Below are 20,177 nucleotides of genomic sequence, written 5' to 3'. Positions count from 1 at the left end.
ACAGCGAAGCGTTGTCGCAGCCAAACGATCGAAATTAACGCGTGAATTTTGTGCAGGTGGACGCATCTCGTAGGAGAGTGCGCAGAGAGGATGGGACCAGAAACGCAATAAACAAGCCACAAGACGTGCGCGAGGAATATAAGCAGCTCGGAGCCTCACGGATTCCCCGGCGCTCGTACACGAGAGGCCGACCAGCTGTCTGGGCGATGCGGATGCGAACGTTTCTTCCTCGAATGCTCGCGGCAGTCCGCGGCAAAGCACTCACTGCCTCGCTCTCGTCCACCGTCGATGATCGATCTACTCATCGCTATCTCTCGCTGTCGATCAGCGCGGGCCTCGCTTGTATCCAACGACACGAGCATCGACATAAAACAATCATCGGACGATTTGCAGTTATTGTTCTTCGTTTGCCGCAACCCGAAACCGCTTTAGCGACGATATACTTTAGCGCGAATCTACGAGCTCGAGCCACTCTTTCAAACCAATGAAATTTTATAAACGCTTTCGAGGCAAATAATCGGCAGCCCCTCCCTGCGGCTGCTCGTCATGCGAGGCGAGAGGTTCAAGCCCCCGAGCTCGGAAGTTAAACGAGCTGTCTTTTGAAAAGGGCCTACGGTAATCCGATCTAATTACAAGTCCCCATGAAATCGGCGAAATTGATACTCAGCCAGAGAAATTGCCCGTCTCTCAAGGCTATCCGTCTTTCGTCGCACACGGCACTCGGGCGTCGAGATCTCATCTAGGGCCACCGGTAAATCGTCGCCTTTCGCGAATAACGTCGCGCCGTCGTTGGCGTTCGAGAGCGCGTCGCTGCGCGCGACATGCCCGCCGATGGATCGGCCGCTAGCTGCGAGAACAAGGGCCATCCTTCGCTGCGCCCATCGACTATAACGGAACAGCGACTCGCGCCACGCCACGCCCCGCGACAAGAAGACGCGCTCGTTATCGAGTTTCTTCCTGGCTCTAAACTCGTTGCCCCCTCGTCCGCTCTTCGCGCCACCGCGATTTTTTCGCTTTCAGTTGACGTTCAATCCAATTGCCGCTCTCCTTCTCCTCTTTATTCATTTATTTATTTATTTTTTCGTTTCAGCGGTAAAACAACTTTACCTACAAATGAGAAATTCCGCTGGCGCTTGCGAGAGCCGACGCTGCTTAAAAACAAGAGAGTATCAATTGCAAGTGGCGAAGAGTCCGGAAAGTAAACGTAAAATAAAGGTAGCAAGAAAGAGAGAGAATGGGGAGCAGACGTTGAAGTCGGATTGAATCTGTCAGTGCGAAGCGCGAGCTCTTGACGCAGGTGTGCTCGGCGATGGGTTCCCGATTAGCGATGTTATTTAGGCTATTATTGCGATTGAAGCTCGCGATAGAGCTGTCACGTTGAATAGAACGAAGGAGAGAGATGGTGCGTTCGAGGGAAAAAGCACCATTGGCGTGATTCAACTTTTCGTTCGCTTACTTATCGTGTTTCTTTATTTTTTTTATTTTCTCGTGAAAAATAACGGTACTCCTGAGAAATACATCATACTTATGGATAGACTTTTCGATAAGAGGTAACATTCGTTGACTCGTTAATAGCCAGACCCCGATGAATCTTATCCGCTGGTCACCTTCAATCGCTATTAGCCCGTCGTGCTTCGGAAAACTATCAATTTGCTTACGCCGGCCGTTACTCGAGTGAATCTCGAAGCTTGCAATCTCCGTGGCAATTACTCGACTGGATGCCACTACCGTCGTACCGAAGCCATATGGCGTCATATGAAGCCGTACGAGTGCGAGCCTTTAGATCGAAACTACATCCAATTCAAAGAGCACCATCATCTTGCCTTTGTACATGGATACTTATTGTCCAATAATATAACGAGTTATTACTTTATACTTGATTCCTTACGTCGTGCCAAATTTCCATTTACAGATCACCGGATCGTATCGGACTCCAATGCCGATAGAAGGTGTTGAATTCGAGCAAGTGACCGAAGTTTACATTTTTATCGGGCTCTCGTTGAAATAAAATGCGATTACGCGGCAGGGCGATTACGGCGGTATGAATGTCGCCGGCAAGGGCGAAACGAAAGCGCAATTCGACGGTCAAACGAGGTAGCGCAACGAGAACAAACCTGTAATGATCGTAAAACCGCGCTAACGAGTAAAAGCGCGCGCGACGTCGTATTCGGGCGCCAGATGTTATATAATTTAAATCGCCGGCCGCTCGTTCTCGCGCCTGTCGTACGCGTACGTGCGCCTGCATGCTTATGGCTCGCAATATATTTCCACGGCTCGCAATCAACTGCACGCGGCGGGCGTCGATTTTATTTCGGTGCCTCCTAATATGCCCTCATCCTTTCCGCCAAGCAGATTCCCTCTCAACTTGCGCAATTGTCGCTCGTCGACTATTGCCTGGTGATAAGTCTCGAGCGGAGCGTCAACAAACGATCTCGGTCAATTGAAAAACAATGACGGTGAACGATCGGGAAAGTCAATCATCGCCCCGTGGTTAAGAGGTAAAGGAAAAACTTGGCGAAATCACGAAGAATCTCTAGAGTATTCGTGACGTTGTACCGCATATTGCTCGACAAATACGCGAACTTGGCACGGCAAAAAACTTTCGCGCTCCTGCTGGTTCTCTCGACGAACGGGACAGACGTTTCTTTTTCCTCTTTTCTTTTCTTCTTTTCTTTTCTTTCGCGGCCCGTTGCTCGAAATAAAATGAGCTAAACCATGGCGCAGTTTCAGCGCATTAATGAACTGCTTGAAAACGAAAAGGACGCTTCTTTATTGCAACTCTTGTCGCCAGTGACGCACAATCATTATGCACGTCATTCCGAACAAGTCTAATAACGTATATAAGTTTGAGTGTACAAATGCTTATGTACAAAAGAAAGTCTATTAGCTCCGAGAACCTCATAGCCTTGGCACCGTTTACTTTCGGTTCAATAGCATACTCAGGACAAAAGCAGAGAGATGAGCACGCGAATGCCACTGACGACGACAGCGGCAATCGCAAAGCCAACCACTTGACATCGGAAGCACTTGTTTACCTTCGATATATCACGTCCTTTCTGGCTTTCTTACTGACCAAGGTGCTCGAGTTATTAGTTCGCGCGCAAGGAAAATACGCTCGAGCTGCCGTGACTGGCGAGCGTGAAAACAGCCCCGGGCAATAATTGAGCTGACCGAGTGAAATGCTCATATTTGACGGGGCAAAAAGCAAAAGTCGCGCCGCAGCAGCTGTTGCTGCACGCGCTGACATCAGCGCTGTAAAAATAGAGACAGTTTTCTCGGGGTACGATAAGTACGACTTCTTCTGGCCGTCTCTTTCCTTTTTCTTTTTTTTTTCCGTTCAACGCATCGACCCCGCTATACATATCTCTCGCTCGAAATAACAAAGTCAGCGCGGCGCGTTAGTGAGCGCACGCGATGCCGCCGACGCGAACGGAAGAGCCGATGTAGAATCAGTTGACTGCGGGACAGCGAACTCGGTGCGTAACGAAGGCAAGGGAATTCAACGTGTACGAGCGAGTTTTCGAGGCCTTTGCGTGGAACGGTACGGGTCGCGATCCACACGCCCGCGAACGCACGGCAGTCGGCCAGCAATTGCTATTACATACCCTCATCTTGCCCATTACCCGCGTGTCAACACATTCCTCTCGGCTGGCGGCGCTTATCTGCCACGGGCAAACGAGACGCCAGCGAGCGCAGTTATTCGGCCAGCTCGTTGCCAATTGATTGACGGGCTATGCGCCTGTAATTATTCTTAACGCACAGCGTCCGCAGCTCGTCTTTGCTCGCGCGATCGCTCGGTATCCCTTCCCCCTCATCGTCGTTCGTCGCGCTGCGCTCGATAACAGAGCGAAAATCGATCCTCTCCGGCGAGAGGCGAAGCAAATTGCCGCTGCTATTGAATCCTGCGAGACGCCGTCGCGTGAAATCCATCAGAGCGATATCGATTTCTTTTTTGTTTTTCAGAAGGTCGCGGCCGCGCGCGACCTAAAGCGACAATTTTCACTTTATTCCCGGCGAAGATTGGCGCTTGATTAAATGCGCTACAGCCCCATTAAACGCTCGCACTCCATCAAGAATTTACGCCAATGAAATGTGTCTTTTTGACGGCCACGAGCAAGAACCCCGCGTCGACTATGCAGTAGACTCTTCCGTTAAACTACGCCATTCGTACGGACGACTGGCCTCCTCCTTTCGGCTTATGTAATCATTAATTCAAGTATGAAAATCGTACTGTGGTAGTCCCCGCGATCGCTTTATTAAAAAGTTGCTTGCAACTTTCTTATCCTCTTGTGCTACGATGTCGTAATTCTCCACGGGCATCGTAAACTACGTGCAGCGTGTCTCGTAATAATATTCTAGTAAAGCACGACGTGCTCTTCTGCGGCGCTCGGTCTCTTTCGAAAAACTGTCACGATCAAGCTAGACAAAATCCTTCGGATACGCGTTATCTATTCAAGACTAGAGCTCCCCTCTTGTCTCCTTGCTACGCGTTCCGATCCCTCTCCAGACAAAGAAATTAATATGGCGATCGTATGGTCGTTAACGTAAGCAGTGCATTGAGAGGAGAGAGAAGTTAGAGAGATACTCGATATATCATCCACCGCATATACGCAAGTCGCATGGCAAAGGAAGCTTGCGCGGCCCCGTCGTCGCCCCGTGCCGACTGGACAAGACGCCGTTTATGAGAAGCTTTGGCTCTTGGCTATATACGACGCGTGCTTTCCCTCGACCCCCCCCCCCCCCGTAATATTTATCTTCGGGTGTACATCTATTATAAATGCCGGCCCGAGCAACGGTGCTGAACGTAAGTTACGTAACACATTGATTTTTAATATTTCTGGCGAGAATTGATCGCAATGGTAATTGATAGTCCGACAATTTTTACGCGCTCGAGCAAAACTTAATTGCTAGTTTTTCCAGTGCGGCGAGCGGACTTTGTCGAGGGGTCTTCATCTTTATCTGGAAGATTTGCCGAGAAGCTTAATCCCGAGGCGCGGCTGTCCAGTTATGTCATACGGAAGGTTCGAGAGGGAGGGGGAAGCTGGCTAGCAAATCCGAGCAGAAATCGAGACAGCGACAATTGTCGGCCGAAACGGACAACTACGCGTATCGGAAACAATACTGACCAGGCTATTTTAATTTGAATCATTGCTCATACGGCATGGCGCACAGACCGAAATGACACGCGAGCGTCAGTCAAGGTAGACAGCTAGATTTTCCGATATCGATTTCTGCTCGACTCGACGAACGCGGAAGGAGTGAAGTACGGAAACGAGACAACCTGCAGTCCTGTTGTTGTAAAAGTCGAAAGCGGCGAGGGGTCCATGGGTACTGGAGCACTGCGAGTCCCTGTGGTCGACCTTGATGCTCCATCCCGGGAGCGACCCCTTGGCGGAGCTCACGGTCTTGACGGCCATGAGCACGGCGGGCAGCACTCGCGGCAGACTCTGCTCGTGGTGCGGATCAGCCGGCGCGATCACCGCCAACTTCACCACTCCGCGCTTTTGGCCAATGCCCAGCGAGCCGCGCGAACTCAAGTAAGCGCCGCTCAAGCTCCAGCTGGTCTGCGGCGCAATCAGCAGCAAAACTACCAGTAACGGACAAAGCCGCGGCATCGGCCCTGCTGCTGCTGCTGCTGCTGATAGGGCCTTTGGCGCCGAAGGCACACGAGGAAGAGAGTCTTGTTAGTGCTGCGTCTTTGTGGTTTTTTACGGGCTCGACACGACTGTGCGCCGCATGTGTACGTCTGTCTCCCGCTCTCCTCGTGAATTTCGCTCTTTTGATTGGAGCTATCGGTGTTCCCTCGCTTTTCCATGCCGGAAGTAACTTCACCAAAGCGACCCGATCGCCCAACTAAACTTGGCCCGCCAATTGAATTACGAGCCATTTGCGTTACGTCAACGATGCGACCTTTCAAACTGGTTCGACTTTTATTTTACTTTAACGGCGCATCGAGGATCGATCAACAGCCCCCCCCCCCTACCCTCTTAGCGAACTTTCGGCGGCCAAACCAACTTTTATCGGAGACGTTTTATTTCTCGTCAAACAAATCTAACGTGCGCTGCCAAAAACACACTAATTATTTGAGTCTACTCGGGCGTGCTCTTACAAAATCTCAGCTCAAATTCGAAAGCAAGCAACGCACCAAAGCCAACGGGACTTTGACTGATTCCTTAAGGACTAGTTAAAGTTTCTAAAAATATATATATAGCGAGATCGGAGACAACGAGCGAGCGAGAGAAAATCCGAAGCAGCGAGAGAACGTAGGCAGACCAATCAGACGTACACATGGGCTGGCAGGCGGCAGGCATTGCATAATGTACAATCGCACACCTGGTCTCTCATAGTCGGCTCGTCGTCGGAGTTTTACGAGGAGCGACCTCGAGCGTATATCCGCTTCCTACGTCGTCGCGGTGCTGAGCGCCGGAGCCAGCGCGCGCTCCGGCTGCTGCTGGGCCGCCACATCCTCGATCATCGAACTGCTGCTGCTGCTGCTACTGCTGCTACTGCTGCCGTCGCCGCTTCCATTCACCCCGGCACTCTCGCTTACTTGCTTGCTCGTTTGTCCCTGAGATCGAATCCGTTCCCTGGCCGGCACTCCCGGCACTGCTTTCGCCCGATTCCCGATGCACGGCTTCGATTACTAAAGAGAATATCAACGGCTTTACCGTCGCTCGTGTTTCCGCTCCGCCGACGCTTTTCCCCTCGCGCGCCGCCCTAGCCCCGCGTTTTTTTCTTTTTTTTATTCTCTCTCGCGGCCAAGCTTTGCCGCAACGGTCCCATGTGCAAGAGAATTTTTCCAGCGTAAAAATCACCGATTCAATACCCGCTTTGCAGAATTACGTTCGACTAGACGCTCTTCTATTTGCGCGCGCCACCATGAGCTTAAACAGCTCTGCACCGTTTGCTTTATTGATTTTGGAACGATGGCAAGTTCGTGGAATTAAGATTTATGGAATAAAATCTCTGACAGGCGTGAGTATATTTCTCAATGAAATCAGGTCACCGAGACGCGTAGAACGCAATTCGGGCTAGTTGACGAGCAACTATTTCATAGAGACTTTAAAAGAACGCGGCGAGCGCAAATGAAAGAGGAAAAATAACCACTCCCAATGACAAATATTAATAAGCAAATGCAATGCGCGCCTGGCGTAGCGCTGTGTGTAAGACCGCGCGCGCGACAAAGCACTGCGACGACCGGAAAGAAATAAAAAATCGAGTTGGAGACTGCACGAACGGCGGGACAATGGATTATCGAAGAAACGGGAGAGGATCGCGCGGACTGCGCGGCGGGTTTAATTGCGGGAGCGGGCGTTGGCGAGCACGCAGTGCGCAAAGTGCCAGTCAGCACGCACACTACCACAGGGCAAGTTCGACCGTTCTCATCGACTCGACCGCGAGAAATTCACGAGCGATCTTGGGATCGACGCGAGCAGATGGACATCGAGCTTCGACATCGTCGTCGGAGATTGCAGCGTCGCTAGCGCGGGTAAGCGATGATGTGCCAATGACGCGGTAGCTCCTCGCCGGGACTTTGATCGCGCATTCTGTATTCGTCTTCGAGCAATTTTCCAGCCACATTCGGCCCTGATGTTTATTTCCTTCACCTCCCCTGACGACAATGGCTTATTAATGTGCCGGCATCGCTCGTGTGCCTCGCGGCGGTGAGAAAAGAGAGAACGCCCGGCGTCGCTAGAGCTGCCTGCAGAGTCGCACGGAGCCCGACGTCTTGCCGAAATGAATTCCATTGAAAACGACGGCTGAAATATGAGACGCGTCGTATCCGTTAGCTGGCGCACTCGCGGATAGTTCGATCGGAATCGAAACGAGACGTGCGTCGCCTACCGACGATATCGAATCCCTGCGTCGCGGCCCGACATTCTCGGGCGGGCCAGAAGCAACGGAACAAGCGGATGCGCGCCAATTCTCGAAAAGTCGGCGATCGAGGTACGGGCGGGCGAGCGAGCGAGCGAGCGCCGCTACGGTGACGCCTGACGAGAACGCGTCTCGAGCTTGGACGCGCCCGCGCGAACGCCGTTCCAGGTGACAAATTTCGACAACGCAATCGAAAGCGCGACGGTGGGCAGGGACGGGAAGGGTGCTAGACAGATGTTTTTTTTCTCTTTCCCTGCGGATAAGGACACGCGAAGGTTCGTTCGACAAGAGTCGGAGGAAGAAGAAAAGCCGAGCAGATACGTGACTGACCGAAGGCCTTTTATTTTTCTCATTCGCTGCGATGCGCTGCGATAAAGGCTGTAATAAAGACTGGATATGCGAAAAAAAAATGGGAGCAAAGTTCGCTAGAATAATAAAACCGTAGGATTTGTTCGCAAGCTCTCTCTCTCTCTCTCTCTCTCTCTCTCTCTCTCTCTCTCTCTCTCTCTCTCTCTCTCTCTCTCTCTCCTGTCTCTCGTGGCGCGTTACGTCGAGAGGACACCTTTGGCGCGCCCGCAATCGACGCCCGGCCGCGTCGTTTCACCGCTGCGCTTGTCTCTTCTATACTGCCCGAGAGCGCCTGCTATCGATCAAACTCGCACGCGCCCGGCCAGTTTTTTTTTCTCCCTCGTTTCGCTGTTTTGCGAATAAATGGGAGGGACGCGACAGGTTATCCAGCGCGCGACGCGCGCAACCGCACCAAACGATCGAACAATACGCCGCGTTTCGGCTGCTTGGCCAGCGCATAAATATTCCCAATAAATGCCTCGACGTTGTTTTGACGCGCCGAACGGGCAGCCGGGAGAAAACACACGGAATACGCGCGCTCGTTCGGACGCGGCACCGTGGCGAAAGGCGCCAAGCGTCATTGAAGTTGTCGGCGCGACCGGCCACTGAAACGCCGCCGACTGGAGTCTCAAATGCTGTTTATTAGATAAGCCCACTGGCGATAATTGAAGTGGCGTCGAACGTGCATGGGCAGCCGAGCTGGGCTCCACTGCTGGCTCGAGCAATTAAGCCCGAGCGACAAAGTGCACTCGCGCTGCGTCCAATTGTCGAGGAGCGTATGATTGCTCTTCCTCGTTCCTCGCTTTCTCGCGGCTCGCGTCGGAATGCCGATGCAGCGCGGCTAATAGTGCACTATCACGCGGCAACCTTTCAGCGAGCAACGAGGCCACGAAAATTCGACGGAGCGAGGGAGGGGGGGGGGCTAATCGAGCGAGGCGTAAATAAAAGTCAGATGATTCGCGCGCTCCTATCCGAGCATCATCAGCGGTGCCCGAGGAATGCTACCTGCGAGAAAGCAATTAACGCCTACAACACTGACGAATCCCGATGCAGCAGTCAAAAAATGCTCCGCGCGCAACGGCCGTTCGTCCACGAATAACAGCCGCAGCCACGATTCAAGTTCCCCTATTTTTACGCCCCGTGAAAACGGCTTTTTCGCTCTTTCAATGCGTTTTCTTTGCCTGGCAGTGCGGTTAATTGCTTCTTTTGCCTGGCGCGCCAATGACCGTCAGCACGCAAAAGCGCGCCGGATCGTCGAATTTATTTGTTTGACGCCGGGACGATGAATGATAAACGGGCTCTCGCCGAGAAAACTTATCCGGGTGTTGTCCTGTGCCCTCTTAGTGTACGCGCGCGCGTGTGCGGCTGGAAGAAAGTCGCATGAAATATAACGAGCTTAATCTTTCGGACTGAAATTGGCTGGCGCGTGTCAGTATCAACCTGCGAATCCTGCCAGCTTAGCAAACACCGAAATGTACTGTTATGAATTTACGAGCGCAAAGCAGAACGAGAAAATCCAAGAAGCTATGCAATCCGCGGAGTGCAGAAGCCAGACAGCTCTCGGAAATTCGATCGTCGCACCTCTGACGAAATTATCCAGGGGACGGAATTCGCTTTGCAGTTGAGCTCGCAAGTTCAAGCTAATTAGCGCGTAGTCAATAGGCGAAGATCGAGTTCTCGTTGCAGCTCGACGTGCCTCCTCGCTGGACCGTCGCGAGCTCGCTGTCCGAGCATCGATCGCCGTGGATGTCGCGCGCGTCCGACGGACAATTACACGCAACGCGAAAGCACGGCCAAAGAACAAGGACGCGACAGCGCGGGATCCGCGATGAAAGCGAATAACTCGTAGCCGCTACCGTGTCGCGACACCTCTCCGCGCCTCCCACCCGTCCCAAACACGTGCCGGCTGCGAGCGGCTGGTCTCTGTCGCTCTTCCGCAGCTGCGAGCAATTAGAGACGCGTTGCTGCATTGTTACGGCGCTGGCTCGCGCGATGTTCGCCACGCTACGCGCACTTTCAGCGTGCGCCCGCCGCCGCGAAATCCCACTCATCGCGGAGCCGCTCGAGAACTTGGGTGATACTCGTTGACGACGAGTGCCGGGCTGAAATTTAACGTGGCGGAACCCCCGGCAATTCCATGTAATCTGTGTGCACCGACGAGTAATCCGACTATAACTTTGGCGCGAATTGCTGAACATTCGAAATTTTGCAATCGCGCGTCTCATGAATGCAGAGATGAGTGTCGCATTTGAATAATCAGATTGCGGTCACTCGCTACGTGCAGCGCTATTTTAGAACGCTGTGTATACACGCCTGGCCAGGAATAAGCCGGACCGAGCGGAGAAAAGAAGCTCCGCGAGCGGCCTTTCGTCGAGAGCGAGAGAGAGAAGCGAACCAAGATAATTAATGTTGAATGGACATAGCGTGATAGCTTTTGTTTGCTCGAGAATCCCGTAGAGAAACAGGTCTCATTCCGGCAAGAGCCTACATCTACGATATGAGAAATTAAATCTACGAAACCGCGTTACCTGCCCTTCGAACTTCCAACTGGCTGTCAGCGCTGTAAACAGATGGAACAGACTGCTCGTGGCTCATTGCGCGTGCCTTGAACCCGACCGACGCAGATGATTACAAGACAGTGGGCGTGCTACGAAAAATCGAGAGAGCTTTCAGAGTATCGCGCGACGAACGTTGTGGAAATTGGAACTCCAAGATTTAACGCAATGCGAACGCTGGTCTTGCGCCTTGGTCGGTATTTTTTTTTTTTTTTTTTCTTGGCAGGTCCACTGAAACGAAACATTATCCGTTAGCTGCAAGCCACGCGTGCAAGTACATCGCGCACCGAACAAAGACCATGACAAGGCGAAAAGACAGGCGAAACGGCGTTGAACAGGCCAGCCCGACAGTCGAAAAACGAGCTGGCGTAACAAAGAGAGGCGCTGTCGGAAGCAGTTTTTTTTTTTATTTTATCCTCCGTCTCCTCACGCCCGCATTTGTCCAGGCCATTTACGCAGAGCGAAGTTTACCGAGCGTTCGCTGCTCAATCAAACGAATTGACAGTTGAGTAATTTACATACGGCGATGAGATTGCGAACGTGACTTTTCTATTTTGGAATTCACGCGCACTCTACGTGACCGCTACCGTAAAAGAAAAAAACATACAAAAAAACAAAGAGACATCCTCTACTCGCGCGCGCCGCAAACGCGAACTCCGCGACAAATTGAGTGAGCGAGACGTATATAAAGGAAACGAGCTTGTCTCTGTTTGCGACACCTATCGAACGTGTGAAAGGCATCCAACTTGCGACTGTGCGTACGGAATGCATCGGGCTTTCCTTTCTCGCGCCGCGGCACGAGCCCCCGAGGCAAGAACGGCAATCGCGCCAATGCGAGAGCGCCGCGCCAGTGAAAAATAAAGATTCGAGAGGACGACCGCGTAGCGCGCTCGCGAACCGTCAGATGGGAAATCGTAGCGCTTTCGTTGCTCCCCCGCGAGAGCACGCACGCACGCACGTACCAACCAGGAAATAACTTCCGCGGACGTTCGACGTGCCGTTTTTTCCTGCCCCGTCTTCTCGCTCGCTGTCTTCTTCGAGCTCCCGACTGCCGGCCGCAGGGAGAAGAATTTATTTTCCAACGTATAAATAAGGGTAAGCGTTTTTTTATTGTTTCAAGCTGAATCGTATAATGAACCTATTTAGCTGTTTTATTTTCCCAGCGTACATCGAGATAGAAGCTAACTCCTTGACAGTTATTCTTAATTACTCTATCTTCATAAAATTTATTGCTTATGTCTCATTCTCCGACTATTTTTAAATGAACATTCAAAATTGCTCATTTAGTGCACTTTAATATTCGCAACTGAAACACATGGTATTGTACTTTACACTCTATGACACAATGAACAAGCCCTAATTGCCTTGTTCAATCAGTCGCGATCGATTAAATTATGCGACGCCTTTCATTGGAAATTCGTAACTGCAAGTATCCACACAATAGATAAGGTTATACTCGAACTCGTGCTCGGTGCCGTTCGCCATGGAAAAAGGAAAAGAAGCGAGAGAGAAAGGGGGGGGGGGGGGGAGAAAAAGAATACAGTAGCAACAGAGATTCTTATTCTTATCGCGGGAGCAGCTCGCGCGAAAACGGTATCACTCCCCCCCAAACTAACGCGCCGCAAAACACATCGCACGCACGAACTCGAGTCCTCGAGCATGACTCTACCTTCTTCTCTGCCTTTCTTTTATCGGCGTCGCCCCTGAGGCACGAAGCTCTGTTTTTTATCTATCTGTAGCGACGCGGTAGCGAGAGAAAGAAAGAGAGAGAGAGAGAGAGAGAGAGAAAATTTATTAAAAAGAACACAGTAGGCGAGGGATGAAGTTTCAGGCGCTTCCGATCAATCACTATCTGCCGCTGTCGAGAGCAACCACCTGTCGAAAGCTCATCTATCCGCGCCGGCGAGCTGCACGTCGTCCATCTTGAGGTATCTACGGCCGTGCTCGCGGCCACGTGAGCGCAAACCCGCGGAGGCACGCCGAGCGGATAGAATAAAAGCACGTCACATGCACTGGCGAGCGGCTGTGGTCGCGTCGCACGGTCACGCGGCGGCGAGAGCGAGGCGGCCGAGAGTGGAGGAGAGCCGGTGCTCGAGCTGAGAACGCGATTGAAACTGACAGAGTTGCGCGCCGCCGCCAAAGTCTCAGAGCCAGCAGCAGCGCCCCTCGAAGTCGGACGCACACGCGATCACCTCTCCCTCCTCTCGTGCCCCCTCCCTGACGCCCGCCCTCCTCGCGCTCGTGCTCCACGTCGGTTCCCCAATTCCGAACGCGCTATCTCGGTTTATTTATCGCTTTCCCTTTCGCGCGCACCTATCTCGGCGCGCCGCCTTGCCGATTGAAGGCCCCCGCAGTTCGTTCGCGGCTCGCCGAGCACCACGGCAACTCGGCGCAATCGTAAGGAGAAAGCGGCTACGGGAGCGGGCTAATGAGCTCCAAATTTCGGTATACGTAAATGTGCTGTGCTCGGAGCCGTCGTATCGCGCGACAACGACGCGGACAAAGCCAAGCTCGGCGAGATCTTCGCGAAGTAAAGGCAAAAACATGGAAGCGTACGAAAGATCGTCGCGATTTACGTGGATGACAACAACGCGTGATCGCCGGGTCATTGCTCCTAGCTTCGTTACGCCAGCTTGCGGCGTTCGTCTCGCTGCTCTCGTCTATATGGCGTAAAGATAGACGATCCTCAAAGCAGGATTTGTATATAGGTGCGTGTACGCGAGTCGAGGGAGGGAAGGGGAGAACACTGGCAAACTCGCTTCGCGACGCGGAAGTGGGGTACCTTTTGTACAATTACAGCAGCTTGCTCGCGATGTCAACCGGAAGCTAAGAGACAGGTGAAAGCAAGAGATTTTCTCGGTATGATCTTGATTATTGACGGGGCAAGCTCGTTCCAAGCAGAGTCTTGCCTGTTGCGTCAATCTCAACTACAGTGAATTAATATTTATACTGAGGCTACTAATTAGCTGTCGAGATATCGAGAAAACGAAATTCGCTTTCATTTTCATGCAATTTTCAACAAAACCGAAAACTGCTGCTTCGTCGAATGATACTCCAGCTATATGTCGCTCGGCGACCAATTTATTAGACATCCAGAAAATAGCTGAATGCTCATTAGGTTTCGACTGTAAAAGCTGTAAAATGTTTAACGACCAAAGTCCGTTAATATGCGTGTGAAAACTAGTACTCAAGGCAAACAGCATCATCGCTGAAAATAAAGGAACACGGCCGGCAAGTTACTTTGAGCTTTTATATATGCCTCAAATAAGATCGTCACCATGTGCAGAGGGAAGAAGCTTTAGAACGTACGTGTTGAAACCGAGCGAGATTACCTTTATGATCAGTACACAGGTCGGAACCTTCCGCTAGGCAACAGAAAAAAAGGACCACCGCAGCTCTATATTAGAGTTTGTAACGGAGAATTGGCTTTGTTCAAGCCGCTCTAAAACCGTTGTTTCGTGCCACAGTCGGGTCGAGAGAGAGGGGGGGAGGGAGAGAGAGAGAGAGTGAGAGCTGAAGAGCGAACCGAGAGATGGACCGAAGAAAGAAGAGAGGGCGCGCGAGGAGGTTGCTCGAGCAACAGTGCGGAGAGAGCAGTGATCGGCGGGCAAGAGGCCGAATAGCACGCGTGTAACAGAGTTACTTCGCTGATCCCGGCGACGAAGTGTGTGCCAGTAACAAGCCACTGCCGCCGCGATTTTCTAGGAATTATCACCGGAGACAGCTCGCCAAGGCGGAGCACATCATCAGTGCGACGGCAAGCGAGCCCACCTCCATGACGGTCCGCGAGTACCGACCACGCTGCGATCGGTACAACGCGCCGGCGCTAGGCTTATGCGTCAGCACCCTGGTCGTCTTCGGCGAAAACTTGATCCTTCCGATCAACAGCAGTAGAACAACGAGCGACGATGTCGCGTGTGTTCTCTCTCTTTCTCTTCCACTCATATAATGTGCGCGTGGGTGTCGTCACGAGTGTGCCGGTTAGCCTGCAACAGTGCTCACGGGGGTTCTTTGGCCGCCTCAAAATCGATAGTTGCAGATCACTCGTACCGAAAGGTGTACATGGTGCGCGTCTATTATCCGTTAAGTTTGATTTTCCCCCGGATGATATTCGTTTGTTATTTCAAACACCAAATAAAGTGTCGAATTTGTATGTATTGTTTTCTTGAATATCGATTGTAGTTTATTTCTTGCTGCCTTCAGCTCTCGCATATCATTCCATAGCCCAACGGCTTCTTCAAGGCTAGAGTGCATTCGTGCATTCCGAGTTCAGCCTTAAATAACTAGTTAACGCGGAGCCTGAACATATTTAATTTACCCGTTACAGCCTTCAATTCAGGAACTTACTTTTGAATTTCACGGCTCGTAAAGTCCTTCGGATAATTGTTCGCGTAGTCACATCAGTCACATCAGTCGTCAAAGGGATCAAATTTCCGGAGTAATATGGTTATACGCTCGCTACGCGTCAAAGTGACGCGTAACAGCGGGGAGTACGAGAGGGCAAATCAAAGCGCGACGTGCGCACACGTGACAACGGTCAAACGAAATTAACTCGAAATCGTAAATCGTGGGCGTCGTCGCCGCGGCGCGGCATGTTCCGCTCCTCCTTGTGCGGTGCGCGCGAGACTAGCGCGACACAGCCGTACATGCGCGTGTGCGTGCGCGCAAAGTTGGTCAACACTTGGCTGAGCTTGCCGTGAACCGCAAACAACAATCACGTACGACGCGCGCCCCTCGGCGCAACTTTATAATCAATCTTGACGAATGTCGATCCTTCGCTTCGAACCTCGGCTGCCCGTGAATCTCGCACCAACTTCTGCGTCGGCCCGTTGCAATATCGTCCACGAACAAACGTCCCGCGCTCGAAATACGCGCGAAAAATATAATAAAAAGCCCCAATAAATTTTATTTTCCCGGCCTTGTTTAATTTATCGTATTTTGTTGCGCGGCGCTAGGGACGTTTCACTCTTGTTGTGAGTTTTGCATTGTTCGCAGTCGATTTATATCGAGCTAGATGCGGGCAAAAGAATACATTTTTTTATTTCCATTGTTACTCGTAACATTCGGCTAGTATTAAATATCGAACGCTTGTCCAAATACCGGGGGGGGGGAGCAGTTGTAAAGAAAAGTTTCTTTAAAGACGAGCAAAAGAAAAGCTCTTAACAGAAAGTTTTGCAAAAGCTTACTAGCCACCAAAACTGTTATTCTGCAGACAGTACAAAAACTTTCTCGAGTTTATTTTTCTCTTACAGCTTTAATTTTTCTTTCCGCGATCCAGAAAAGTTCACAGCTAATTTAGATCGACTTCAATTGGCTTGATAATAGAACTGCAAGCTGAAAACGATTGAAATACTTGTGTTGTTATTTGTAAATTTTTTTGTAACGAATTCGTCGAAACGATGAAAAAATTGGCTTTTAGTTTAAGCTTGATAGTTATGGAAAAACTTCGAGGACCAACTACGATACTAAAATAGTACACAGACTTTCAGGCCATTGAAAAATGCTTTGAAGAGCGCACTTGATGTCAAGTTCTTATCTGATAGGTTTGAGCTTATAAAAGCTTTTATCGACAGCAGCTTTCGACCAACTCGAAGGATGGTAAAGCACCGAGGTATTTTCGAATCAGGGATATAAAACTTCCAGTCGATAATGTAGGTACGCGCATGCTTTCCACAGTCGTGCTGCATGGTATATCGTTACGACAAACATTACGAAGGTTCGTAAAGTTGATCTCTCACAAAAACCTATCGAACGTCACGGGAAATTTTGTCGTTATAACGAAATTTCCTCTTATGGCAGCGCTTTTCTTCTGAAATGTAAGGATACCAAGCTAAGATGTATTATATCAATATGAGCATTTAAAATTGTCTAACAGCTATACGTACACTTATTACATATTGTTGATTTTTAAAACAGTTATTTTTCGAAAAATTGTGAGTGACTGTAAGTGTGCAAAAAAACTTAGTTTTATGTGATAATAATAAATTAAAGGTCGAAATAAATTTATTTTAATACTATCTATGTCTTAGAAATGGATTATTCTGCTAGAATAATCAATCACCCAAATATTAAGTAGTAATAGTCAAATCTGGTCGGACAATCGCACATTTATTAGTCGGGCAAGCTCAGATACACTCACTTTTTTTTGAATATATAACCTTGAATACCTTTAAATTGTATAGGGCTGTAAATAATAAATGAAGCCCTCAATCTGTAGTAGATATCAAAATGAGGGCCACAAAAGCGTTGCATGAATCACAGGGCAACGCGTACCGTGTGCGCATAACATGCAAATTTCAACGTAAAAGCGACATCGAAGCGCGATAAAAGGCCAAAATGACCTTGGACACGCACGCTCGTGTACGCGGTATACGCTACATGAAAAATCAGCGACATATTCGTTCAAGCATGGCAAGCTCTAAATCCCATTAATTGGCTCAGCATCCGAAGAATCAATAAACACAAGCTCATCAGCGTGTTAGTAAATCAAATTTGCAGAACGGGATAGAGGGAACGAGGCCAGCAATCCTCTCTCTCTCAGTTTCGAGCTCAATAGAACCGCGAACGATGGCCGAGACAGCGCGAAGACCGTAAACATAAGCTGGCTGAAGTTAATGTTTGCCTGTGGAGATAGTCAAGCGGAAATAGAGAGGCCGAGCTTGCGCGCGATAATTAAAGCGCGCAATCTGTCTTTCTCCCTTTTCGAACACTCTCTCTCTCTCTCGAAAGGTGTATGCGTACAACATGTGCCCGCGGCTATAGCTTGAGGTCGCGCCACAATAATGGGGTGGTCGTCGCTGCTTCGAGTGTTTGCCCTCGCATCAGACGTATATACGTAGCTCCAACGCGGCCGCGCCACTGCGGAGATTTCATCTATGGGCGGCTTTCTGCCGGCTGACCGCGCTACTCCTGCAACTCCGTTTACGAAACGCCGCCTGACTTTCACTTTGTGGATGCGTACCTTATAATCATTTCACTTGTTTGCCAGCGGCAAGAATAAATAAGGAGACACTAGGCCGATCCGATCATCGATGCATTAAAAATAGCACGCGGGTGACAAGGCAAAGAACGACGCGTGGGCTATCTTATCCGTTTCGTTCGATAACAGTTTCACTGCAGCGTGAGCAACTATCGTACATTACATTTCGCTGAACACCGCTATTTCAATAGATCAATTTGAAATGGATTTTACGATAAGCACAACGAGATCTTTTACTCACCACTATACGCGTTCCCCACGCGTTCTCTGAGAACGTCAGCGTAATCCTCGACCTTAGAGACGCTCACGTCAAAATTACCAAAGCTTAATTCTTCGTTCCTCTTTAGATATTCTACCATTGTTTTCATCATCAGTTGACAGGAATGTCGGCCGGCGACTTGTGTCTGTCCGTTCATGTCGTACAGCAAGTCGACCTTCCTCCAGCGGTGGCTGAAAATGCGACACGTGCAAGGAGGAGATGCAGATGCGTTCGCGCGAAGGAAGAGGCTTTCGTCGCGTCAACGATAATAATTGTAAATAAATCAGCTGACGCGTGGGCATCGCGGCAATATCTAAAAAAAGAAGCGATGCTATCGCGGTGCTTTATCAGTGGCATCGACGTGCACGCATATATATTTTTAGTTCGCGCGAGGTACGTTATTTTCCAGTTTATCGCTGACGAGCATGCACCTACATATATCGGGTTATCGGCGAACTATCGAATGGCGATTCAATCGAGTAATTGCACAGCGGGCACTTACCGACTCATCAAGTCGATGAAAAACAGAGAGATGTCACGAAAGGCCAAAGTGCCGATGCGGACGGTCATGTAGTACTCGTCCTCGCAGACTCTCTTCTTCTCGGTGAAGTCGAAGGTGAAGCCGCCGGTGGTGATGAGCGGGGCGTTGAGGAACTTGGCGATCCTGCCGACGCTCGCTTGGAGCGCGAAAGCGTCCGAACGGTCAGGCGAAATCGACAGATCGAGGGCTCCGCGCAGTGCTTACCCACGCAGTAGTCGCAGGCGGGCCCGAAGAAGACGTGCACGCAGCGGGAGTAGCTGTCGATGGCGCCGAGCTGGGCGTAGGTAGCGTCGCAGCCGTCGTCCTGCGGCAGGAAGCGCAGCTTCAGCCAGCTCGGCAGCAGGCCCATCGACCTCGCCCGACGCTCCGCCAGATCTGCAAAGGACCACGCGGCCCCGGGGGCGCGAGTTAGACGTCGCGGTCGAGCGCGCGGTCGGCCTTCGCGGCGGGCTCACTTACGGAGGACAGGCAGCACCTTGAGCAGCGAAATCTCGTACGCGGCGTCGCCGGGCAGCAGCACGGCGGCCCGCAGCTCGCAGGAGGTGATCCGGCCGGCGCGGTCGAGGCTGCACAGGGCCTCGCAGTCGCGGGGCAGCTGGGCCTTCCTGCAGGTCCAGGCCGAGCCCGCGGCCAGTAGCAGCAGCGCGAGCACGAGCAGCAGCGGCTGGCACTCGAGCATCCGCACCATCCCGACTGCTGGCCGCTCATCGATCTGTCGTCGAGCCGCGCGTCTTCGCCGCCGCCACTGCCGCCACCGCCGCCGCCGCCGCCGCCGCCGCCGCCGCCGAGCCCTTTCATCCAGCGCCAATTCACTCGGGCGTCTTCCTCGTCGTCCTGCCGCTCCGCGCCCGTCCTCTCTCGAGTTCCCTCCCCTCGCTCTCGCGCCTCACTCCTGGCTCGCAGCTGATTAATTCCGCGGCTGTTCGGTACTCGCTTATCTGCAACTAGCCAGATTGCTCGACTCGCTGGCAACTTGATAAAGCCAGACCGTGCTCGCTCGATTTGTTCGTCGCGACTTCGTGCGCCACTGCTAGGCCCAAGGCTCTTCCGCAGTATCGACTCGACGACACGACCGACAGCTCGCTTGGCTACGGTCGGACCTACGCAGGCCTGAATTTGGACAAGTCAGTTGTCTCGGGAGCCAACAGTGAGCGCAAACCGCGGCGATTCCCTGGAAGCGCGCGGCTGATCCTCGAATTCTCCTCCTTGGTCGGCGGAACGTCTTGACAAATGCGGCCCACAGGCGGATTAACGGTACATTATGCGCGCATTTCAATGACAAAAAACACTACTGATAAAAGCGCAAGTCCTCGATAGTCAGTTATTATTATGGCCACTTGACGACATTGTTGAGCAAAGCACGAAGCGCTGTTGCTAGTTAATTTGCCGAGGCACTGAAAAATCGAAGGATCGTTAAAGGTGACTTCCACGCGACGAACTCTCGTTGCACGAGTCTGTTTGCCTCGTATTTTTCGACGGCTGTTCTTTCGCTTTCTCTCTCTATCTCACGATCTTTCTCCATTTACGGGCAATCGATGCGCTATTACGCGTGCAGATAGCATTGCTCGTTGTCTTCTTGAGGCTCGCACACATAGCACAGCATGTTACGTCGAGTTGCAC

At 51.3% G+C, this 20,177-nt stretch overlaps 1 protein-coding gene across 5 annotated transcripts in view; it reads right to left on the bottom strand.

Annotated features, from left to right (window-relative positions):
- The window catches only part of LOC131668035 (atrial natriuretic peptide receptor 1), a 70,112-nt gene extending 50,820 nt beyond the window's left edge, over positions 1-19,292 (bottom strand). The window contains exons 1-4 of one of the 5 annotated variants that reach the window (XM_058941851.1): positions 19,017-19,292; positions 18,762-18,932; positions 18,519-18,693; positions 17,999-18,207 (exon numbers count right to left, since the gene is read on the bottom strand). In XM_058941851.1, coding sequence (XP_058797834.1) covers positions 17,999-18,207; positions 18,519-18,693; positions 18,762-18,932; positions 19,017-19,245 — 784 coding nt within the window. In that variant the 5' untranslated portion in view covers positions 19,246-19,292. Of the gene's footprint in view, positions 1-3,605; positions 3,705-5,281; positions 5,649-6,333; positions 6,644-8,205; positions 8,254-12,447; positions 12,512-12,653; positions 12,867-17,998; positions 18,208-18,518; positions 18,694-18,761; positions 18,933-19,016 lie in introns of those variants that run through there. The other 4 variants (XM_058941853.1, XM_058941854.1, XM_058941852.1 and 1 more) reach the window with 4 other exon arrangements.
- Between the last annotated feature and the right edge of the window lie 885 nt (positions 19,293-20,177).

The sequence above is a fragment of the Phymastichus coffea genome, unplaced genomic scaffold (assembly GCF_024137745.1).
Source record: "Phymastichus coffea isolate CEN01 unplaced genomic scaffold, Cenicafe_Pcof_1.1 PCOF00072, whole genome shotgun sequence".
In the NCBI taxonomy this organism is placed as follows: Eukaryota; Metazoa; Arthropoda; class Insecta; order Hymenoptera; family Eulophidae; genus Phymastichus; species Phymastichus coffea.
The sequence above is the reverse complement of the archived record's forward strand: the minus strand, read 5'-3'. Positions and strand labels throughout refer to the sequence as shown.